General features: G+C 47.0%; 1 protein-coding gene across 1 annotated transcript; it reads left to right on the top strand.

The window, feature by feature from the left end:
- Positions 1 to 1,195: 1,195 nt before the first annotated feature.
- On the top strand, positions 1,196 to 5,403 carry LOC119107431 (uncharacterized). Its single transcript, XM_037230866.1, has 7 exons — positions 1,196 to 1,200; positions 1,677 to 1,812; positions 2,145 to 2,336; positions 2,641 to 2,778; positions 3,517 to 3,648; positions 4,249 to 4,354; positions 5,096 to 5,403. The coding sequence occupies exons 1-7, from the start codon at positions 1,196 to 1,198 to the stop codon at positions 5,401 to 5,403; spliced, it is 1,017 nt and encodes a 338-aa protein (XP_037086761.1).
- Positions 5,404 to 9,954: the final 4,551 nt, after the last annotated feature.

Below are 9,954 nucleotides of genomic sequence, written 5' to 3'. Positions count from 1 at the left end.
TTACATTTTCTCGCTATGTACTGGTACATCTCAGTAAACAGTTGTATTGGAACCTATTGCTGCGTTTATGAATGAATGGGCTGATGGGCTCTTCGTTCTGAATATGTGTAGGTGATTGGGTTGCATGGAGCGCAACGCATTCAATGGCTTGCCATTCCTTTTCAGGTTATGTACCTTCGTCGCCACCTCCACTCTGCCGGATCCGGGACGCAGACTGTAATGGGGACAGTACTCCTCTGTAGCCGGCATGCTGGGCGTTAATCTCCACAACGTGCAGTTACCGCACAGCTCGATGATCTGCTGGCACAAAAGCTTGCATTGCCGAAGGGGGCGTGGGAAATGAGTCTGTTCCTCTAGCACTATAACGGCATTGGGACAGACTGGTTGTTCAGGTCATGGGTTTTTGGGAGCTCCTGCTTTATCAATTGGTGTCTAATAGCCTATTTTTTTATTTTTTTGCCATAGGTTTTGATTTCATTGCCATAGATTTTGAACTTCTGTGATTAGTTGTGCACTTAACTATGTTTCCTTGAGCTAATCACATGATGTGAATCAGTGATGTTATGCACATCATGTTTATGTTGCTTAAGAATATCGTGATTCCCAACGAATTTGACAACTATATAATTTGACTGTGGATGATTTGATCACGTGCATACGGAGTATGTTCATCTTATTATTTGCCTAATTTTCATGTTGGCGGTTAACTAATGTTTTGTAACTGCCGTGATCACACATGTTTGGCGAACTTCTAGCGTTCTTCCTTACATCTTGGTACAAAGCTCTGGCATGTATTCCTGAATGTCTAGGCATGTTTTCAATGTAAAGCAGGTGTGCATAATGTGTAGACAGTATATACAAGCCGGGGTGTTTTGGGTGCTGCAGTGAATTGTGATATTTGTTAATAAGGAATGTCGCTAATTGGTTAAAATGTAAGCCTCATGGGCGATTGGATTCCTTCCGTGTGGGAGGCTTATGAGAAGCTTGCTTTGTGCTAAAATAAAATGCAAGATAAATAGATGTCGACGATTATATGGCATCCCTTGCAATGTAATAGTCATACCAAACCTTGAAATTTGCTACCATAATAGTGGAAAACACCTTTTCCGTGTACACAACTCGTCATCACGTACAAACGTTGCATATTTTGTTGGAGTGGATTGTGTTTGTCATTCATGATCAGTGCTGCACGCAAATGAAGTGAGCAATTAAAAGCGATGGCACTGTGTTACATGTCATATTTAGCTATTGACCTTCCTTTCCTTCATTAGAGCTTTGATTACTTTCCAAACTTTTCTGACAAGAATACCCGAATTATCACCGGCGTGATCAGCCTTATCACATTTTCTCCGTTGCTGAGAATATGTATCATCTTGTCTTGTTTGATATCTTGATTTTCATCCATTCATAATCACAGTAGCATGCTTTAAACACAACATTCTTTTCGCATAAACTGAATCGCATTTATTCACAATGCGTTGTCGTTTTGTGTAAATTCAACATAATCATGCACTGACTGTGCTTGTCTTGCCTTGTTTGTTTGTCACTGTGCTTGTATGCGTGTTTGTTTGTGACTGCGAATATCTGTGCTGTACAGTGACATATTCCTATTCACGTGTCACCTGTAGGAATTCACACAGTGTGTGTGGTGGCCTGACGTGCGTCTCCTCTGGCAGGGACGGTGAAGAGTACCTGTTCATCGACGTTGTCCGCCGCGGCATGCGGCTGTCCTGGGAGCAGGTGACGGAGGAGCTGAATGCTGATCACCCGGAAGTGGACCTCCAGATGCTCGAACCCTTTCCGCGGGCAGGGGTGCGTAATGCATGGGATGTTGTCAAATTCTTGCACAACATGCGCTGTGACGTATGGAGCTTATTGATATTTGAGAAGTATTCCATTTTGTTTAAAAAGTGCGTGCATGACTCATTTGTGCAAAGAAACCAGATTGAACAGAGACCGACTCATTCTTAGATTGGGAGCACGGGAGTCCCAGGTTGAGGATTTTGTGCTCCTATATGAATCTATGAGAACCAGCAGCCTTGCGACGGCTTGCAACGAGCCCTTGTGTCTGTACGCTCTCCAGTGTCCGGCGGTGTGAGTGTGTTACCAATCCTTGTCCAACGCAGTGTATTGTGTTTTGGCAGCTGCTGCGTCGCCTCATCAATGGCGCAGTCCATCCGGACGCCCGCCGGCCAGGGACCGGCTTCGACCTGATCTCGTTGGAGACGCTGGCCTGCTGGGCCCGCAGCGACTGCCGTCCGAACACGGCCGCAATCGTTGACCTGATGTCGACGATGGCTCGTGCCCGGCCCATGTACACGCGCCGCCTGTTGCAGGTCAGTAGTCTTGGGTGACGCTAGAGCTGGGCATGTGTTTTCAACAATTGTTGGAAAGATGCTTCTGGGTCACTATTATGTGCGCGATGAAAATGTGCACGATGGGTGTGTAAGATACGCATGTGACTTTTTATATGCTAGGTGACGTTCTGGTCCCATTTTCGGTTCCCAGAAATCTCCAGCTCGTAAATGGCCTGTAATCGAGGGCTGTGCGCTGCGCCCGTGATGGTGCAAGCAAAAGAAATGGCGATATAATGAGGAATAATTAGTGCTACCTTATTTTCACTGTTTTTCCTCTCTGCAGCAATTCGTCGAGACTAACGGCTCGCTCGTGGCTGAGAACGAGAGGCGTGGTCTGGAAGCGCTCATGAAACACTTCAAGAGGATGTACAAGCGGCTGGTGCGCTCCCTAGACGAACAGGAGGCTGAAGTGCAGGAACTGGTAAGAATGAATTGGATTTGATCAAATCGACAATAGAGGGAGTTAATCGCGTAGCTTCTCTTAATTCTTTGCTGACCTGTTCATATGCATGTGCTGATGTGTGGGAGGTGGAAACGTGTTTGCGCGCGCGTCAGTTACGTGGCTGATTGTCATGGTGTGTTGTTATGTATAATGATATGCCTGCACACTTATAAGTTGGCTGTATCTCTATTTGGTAGGGTTAAATAGCTATGTGAAACAGGTTTAACCCCATGCATAAGCATCATAAGCATTGTAAAGTTGTGATGCAGGTTGAATCATTTCGTAGAAATTTATTTCTGTACGGTTGTTTTCTTCCATTCACTTTCTGTAATTTCTTGTGCAATTTCCTGCAGACCTGTGACCCGGGGTTCGTTCCTGCTATGGTCCTTTGTGACCACTCGTGCACCACTATATTGTCAAGCTGTTGTCTGATCTATGGAATGTATCATTAACTTCTCAGTTAGTAACGTTCTCATTTAGTTTGTAGTAAGTTGACCTCACCTCATAATTAACCTATATGGCGCTTGTTTCGAGCATTTATAAATGTGTTATTTTCTCATGTTACTAGTTTCTGGGCTTACTGATGCTCGTTTTCGTCTTCTCAGCTCATTGTCTTCTCAGTTATTTCCCGCGTCCCAATGCCCATTTTAAATCCTGATGGCCCATTATCTCCTTGTGTTGTGTGCGATACCCTCATTGTCTTTATCCGTGTTTCAGGCGGACCTCCGCGCGGCTGGCCGAGCAGTGGGCGACTACCGGAGGCAGTTTGGTGTGGGTGACGTCGTCACGTACGGCGACGGGTGCCTGGCTGTGGTGTACGGCTGCTCACCATACTACGAGATCTCACAGGTAGGAGCGATACCAGTGGAACTGTCGTACAGGGCAGACCCTGTCTGAGGTCATTTGTCCTATTGTGTTGAGAATTGGTTTAGGGAGCTGTTGTTTTCTGAGGACTCAAAGGAACTGTTTTGTACTGTTGTTACTTCTCTCAGGGCAAGCCAATCACCGCATGCATAATCATTGTTTAATTGTGTGACTTGTGCTATACGAACCCCACAACCATCGAAGTTGTTTTCTCTAATGGAGGATATGCGGTGTGTAATATTTTGGTATTTTGTGTATGTACTGAGATCAGGTGTAACTTTGCAATGTTCTGTCTGTCTATACATCGTTTTGAATGTGTGCCCTCGCTGTATGGCAAACATCTATTGTGATTTCATACAAGCATGTTGCAGTGGTCCCATTCCCTTCTTGATTCGAAGAGCCAATCAGTGCATCAGTGATAGGCACGTAAATGTACCACATTGTTACAGTTGTGGCTAGACGCGTGTGAGCTCTTAAATGGTATTCCTGCGAAGTCTCAGTGCCCCCCCCCCCCCCCCCGCCCTCATCTCTGACGACGGCCGTGCGGTGTGAGTTATTGTGCTGACTCGGTGGTGGTGTTTTCAGGACTGGACGGCAAATAGTCGCGTCTGCTCCGGGCTTCAGCGGGGACACAAGCAGCCCTTCTACAGCCTGCTGCTGGAGGGTGACCGGTTCGGATACATGGCTGATGGTAAGCAGGCTCTTCAAAGTGTTCTTCACTCTATTGGAGTTTTTACATGGACCGTCCCCCTCCTGGTATTTGAAATATGGACAGGGTGCCATAAATATTTTGTTTGGTTGCATTGGACATGCTTTATGTTTTCACGAAACTCCTATATTCAGTCTGGCATGTGTACCCTGATGTACCCTGATGTAGCTTTTCCAGCATCTTCGGTGATTTTTAGTCGTTATAATGTTATGATTTGAAAGGGATCTTCATTACACAACCATACTGGGAAATGCACTATTAAGTGCAATTCACGCCCATGACTGCTACTCAGAAATATTCCTAGGTCGTCCCCAAACCACAGCAGATTGATGAGATGTCACAGATGTCATTACACATCCATACTGGGAAATGCACTATAAAGTGCATTTCACGCCCATAATATTTTGTTTGGTTGCATTGGGCATACTTTATGTTTATTACGAAGCTCCTATATGGAGTTTGACGTGTGTAATACCCTGATGTAGGTTTTCCAGCATCTTTTGTAATTCTTGGTCATCGTAATGTCACAATTTCAAATGCATCTTCATTACACAGACATACTGGAAAGTGCACTTCATAGTGCAATTCACGCCCAGAACTGCCACTCAGAAATATTCTTAAGGGATCCCCAAACGACAGCAGATTGATGAGATGTCTTGCTGCCATTCTGGCGTAGAGCGCCACTTGCGTCTGCGTCTAACAGAGGTGTTTGGATCTTTGCAGAGGAGCTGCAGCTGTCCCCGGATCCCCAGCCAATCAGCCATCAGGAAGTGGGTCGCTTCTTCACCCGGTTCGACGGCGAACGGTATGAGCCGATCGCTCCGCTGGCTATTCGCTTCCCGGAGCCGCTGTGTGAGCATGAGACGAAAGCGAGCTTCGTCGAGTGTTCGACAGATGGCAGCGACAGCGAATGGGAGGACGACGTTGGAGATGAAGAGGAGGAATGGAGACCGTCACCCCCTACAGTGTGGATGGGCGTTTGGCCAGAGATCCTCCCCGAGGACCCAGATGATGAGGACGCTGATAGTTGAGCCGTGACCGCTCACGGTGATCCGTTGAACCACTTACGGCTATGTTTGGGCTGTGAAGAATAGCTCACTGGTGTTAATGAATACCTCATCTGCCTCAGGTACTCTGTATGGCTGTACATATGCGTGTATGCCCGTGTAGGTGTTTGGCATGCAGCCAGTCAGTCGTCTTTTTGTTTGATTGCTCGTGCTGCATTGGCGCCGGTTATCCTACGCACTCAGGGCGGCAAGTACGTTGTCATGGTTTGCTGTGCCTTCTTTTGTATGTGATAGCATTCTGTGCCATCGGTTGTGTATGTGATGCCAGCTTTAGAAGTGTGTGCGTGTGTGCCATATGTACATTTATCTGTATCAAATGATTGGTATGTGACGACTGATTTCGTACTCTGCATGCAATTTTGGGCTGTGTGAAAGCTAAGCATTGATATTTAGTCAATTGTTGAGGCGTTGAAGTGTGTTCATTGTCATGCCTTAGGTGGTCATCGGCTACTGCTTTCATAGCTGTGATATATTGTCAAGCTGTGTGCTTTAATATGTCCTGTTGATTACGTTCTGTGTGTCTACATTTACCGTTGGTAACTGGCAGGTACCAGGTGCTATTGGTAGCGCCGTTTTACAAAAGAACGACTTCGGGCTTTGTGTACCTGACATGGAACCATGCCCTGCAATATTTGTAACAATGTATATAATCATGCAAATCATACTGAGAAATTGTTGCAATGTGTTCTGGGATGAATGAAAGACGGCTTTGAATAGGCTAGTTTCTGAGCAATAAGAGAACAGACATCCTACCTATGACATATGCAACGTTACTCTGCCCTGGATCGCTTTTCATCTTTTGGTTTGCATAGATTTTTGAAAGCATTACGGTGGGCTTCGGTTATATTCAACAAACATGAGTCCTTTAACATGGCAGAGTTTTTAACAGATAAGTTTTGAGTGCCATTAACTTGTTTGTTGCAGCTGTTGCGTGACATTTTTGGATTAGCGGGATAAAGGCTTTTATTGACAGCTGACTGGGGTGGCCTGTCCTGACCTGGGCTGACTGCACTGGGTCCTTTTCGTCAACTAAGCGCTTCTTCGGCCATTGAGGGCTTCGCCGGAATGATTTAGTCATCTTTAGTCATCATATTTAGTTATCATCATCATCTTTAGTCATCTTTAGTCATCGCTTCATCATATGTATATATATATATATATATATATATATATATATATATATAAACACTTCATACCCTTCTAAAGCTTATTTGCGCAGCCACAGAAAAAAAGATGGAGACCTCGCAGATTGCACCACCTTTCCATAAAGGTACCTGTTTGCGTGCCATTAGCGTGCCTCTCCTTGGCCGAAGTCACCTACGAAGGGTGGAAGTAGTCGCTCCACTGCTCCACTGAGCTGAGCTTGGCTCCACTGAAGTAGAGCGTCGCCAGGGAGATTCGTTTGGTGCGAAATCCTAGGTGAACGGTTAACACGCGCTCGGGTGGGGTCAAATTGACACCCCCGAAGGTTTTCCAGAATGGTTTCCGAACGGCGCGGCGTAGCCGCGACAACTTTTGCATAGCTGTAGAACATTGAATAGTGGATCGTTTGACATAAAACATTACATGTACATTGTAAGGTTGCTGACCTATGGCAGGTCAAGGTCAGGCCATGGTTTCAGGGAAGGCAATTTCTAGGGAATCGTCCAATCTGATCCAATAACGGAGTGTTGGGCCCTACAAATATTGAATAAGTAAATTACGTTGGCGTAAGGTCAGGTATGAAGGCCAGACCAAGGTCAAAACCAACCTGATTTACTACTCTAGGGTTTGTTGTATGGGATAGTTTGTGGTGCTCATTTCGAATTCATTGACAGCAGGAACCGCATTAGCCCTAGCACCCTTCATTAGCTTCTTAGATGTCAGAAATTGTCATGGACCTAAGATGTCCCGGGCCGACATTTGTGTTTATCAACATACTGCCTAGCGTAATATTTGTCGCTGATTCAAATGCAAGGTTCTGAGGGCGCTTTGGTGACCAACCTAGAATGTGAACTCGTTTGACCTTATTTGGCCCAAAGGTCTAGGAAAGAAGCTCACACTTTGACCTAAGTGAATTCACGTACAGGTCAAGACACCCTGCAAGACACAAGACACCATGAAACAACGCCCCCGAATGATCGAATGCGCCATAGTAGGTTAACAAATAGGACTCCTAACGAGAGCGTAGGGCCCTCCATTCCAATGGAAAGAACCGAAGACCTTATGTGAACGGCCCCAGAATGATAGAATGTGTCCGAACATGTTATCAGAAGGGGCCCGAGAAGAACGTAGAAGAACTCTTTTCAAATAAGAAGTGCCCAACATCCAGTGCGGAGGGCCCCCGAAACATGGAGTACACCCGAGCAGATTATCGGCTTGGCCGGACAGGAGTGTAGGACCCTAAATTCGCACAAACCAAGACCCAATGTGCAGGGTCCCTGGACAATGCAGTGTGGCGGAAGCATCGAACAGATGGGGTCCTCGACAAGTACGTGGGGCCCTCCTTTCAGATACGAAGTGCCCAACTCACATAATGTGAAGGGCCCCCGGATATCCGAGTGTGCCCAAGGAGGCTAACAGATGGGGCCCCGGCAAAAGCGCAGGGCCTTCCGTTCAAATATGAAATTTCCACGACACGATGTAGAGGGTCCCAAATAATCGGGTACGCCAGAGCAGGTTAACAGATAGGATTTCCGAAAAAGCGAGGGGCCCTCGGTTCAAAAAGGAAGTACCCAAAACCACATGTAGAGGTCCCCACGATCGAATGGGCACGAGCATCTTATCAGAAGGGGCCCCGACAGGAGTGTAATGTCCTCCATCAAAGAAGAAAGACCCAAAACCTGACCTGATGACCTAATGGGGAGGGCCTCCGAAAGATGGAGTGTACCCGAACAGGTTACCAGATGACCCCTATGGGAGCAGAGGGCCCTTAATTCAAACACCAAGAACCAATGCGCAGGGCCGCCAGAGCAATCCAATGTGGCCACAGAGGTGAACTGAAGGGGCCCCGACAAGTGCGTAGGGCCCCGTTCAAATAGCACATGCCCAAGGCCCAATAAAGAGGGCCTCCGAACGACTGAATATGCCCCAGCAGATTATCAGATGGGCCCCTCCAAAAGTGTATGGCCCCCCATTCAGAAAAGGAACACACAAGGCCAAGTGTGAAGGGTCTCCGAGCGACTGGTGTGCCCAACCAGGCCATCAGGTGGGCGCCCGACAAGAGTGCAGAGCCCTAAGCAAGTGACAGAGAAATGGAAGCGACCTGGACCAATGAGAAGGGACCATGAACATATCGCAAGTGTGTCGGTAGGTTAACTGAGACCCACATAAAGGGCCCCTGAGCAGCCGAGAATATCCCGGCAGGTTAAAATATGAGAACTCGGCTAGAGCCCACAGAGCCTTCCTGGCGAATGGAAGGACACGTGGAAGGGATCGTGATTGACAAGAGTGCCCCGGCACACTAGCAGGAAGGCGCCCAACAGCACGGGGCCCCCCGAGCAAATGCGAAGAGATAAAGGGCAATGTGGAATGCTCCTTAAGTATCGAAATGATCCTGCAAGTGGGCATATAGGTCTCTCAGAAATGGCATTGGGTCCCTAGACATTGTAATGAGGCTTAGAATTCCAGTTCACAACCTTTCCAATCACCGAATGATTTTTTGACTTCTCATAGGCCCTTTACTTTCGTTTACAACTGTTCTTGGTCGTCTTGGAATCCAGAGATATCCAGTTTTGTTGCTTTTTGTGTTTAAAAAACTACACCTGTTCGGCCGGCTATGGGCCCCCTCGTAGCCAATGGGCCCCTTCGGGACCCAAGGGATGGGGATGGCCCCGTGCCCCCCACCCCCTTTGGATCCGCCCCCGGTCATCTATGCCATTCGGCAAAGAAGGCTATCCAGCTTCACAAGATCATTTGTTCATTGTAATATTGTCTTTTCTGGGGGCGGAGCTCTGTGAGCGGGTAGGCATTTTAGGTCATTGAGGAGGCATTTACCCCCACAGCGTAGATGCAAAAATACCGCCTGGACATAGGCTGGTGAGAATTTTGAAAGTGAATCAATGGCTCACAGTGCGATAGATTTTTCACGCGACTTTATTTCGCTGGCTGCTTTTTAAGAGGTAAGACTTGTGACAGCACTTTAGGCAGAAACAGATTCGGGAGCCTGAAACTGCCAAAAACAATGTGAAAAAGGCATAAAACTGGAGATTCTCCTTTCAAAACCAAGCCAGAGAATGAAGCCCCTTCTGTCATATATTCCTTATCTGGCACCAGCTTCTGTCCGCTGTCGGCGGCCGCTGCCCTGACCCGGCTGTCTCTCGCGTGATTGGCTGTGAACTGATCGTCTGGCTGCTTTGTTGCATGTTTCTGGATCAGCGTTACCGCTAATTGATATGCAAAACATTTGCTTCACACCTGCACCAATATATCTTTCCGAATGATCTTCCATTACACCACACTACCGTAGAAAAAAAGCTTACGCGAAGCTGCCTGACTTAGGCATGCATTGGTCCAACAGGCGTTGAACTGATCATC

This window comes from Pollicipes pollicipes, unplaced genomic scaffold, assembly GCF_011947565.3.
Source record: "Pollicipes pollicipes isolate AB1234 unplaced genomic scaffold, Ppol_2.1 Scaffold_6686;HRSCAF=7923_pilon_pilon_pilon, whole genome shotgun sequence".
NCBI lineage: Eukaryota > Metazoa > Arthropoda > Thecostraca > Pollicipedomorpha > Pollicipedidae > Pollicipes > Pollicipes pollicipes.
This window is presented reverse-complemented; position numbering and strand designations above follow the sequence as displayed.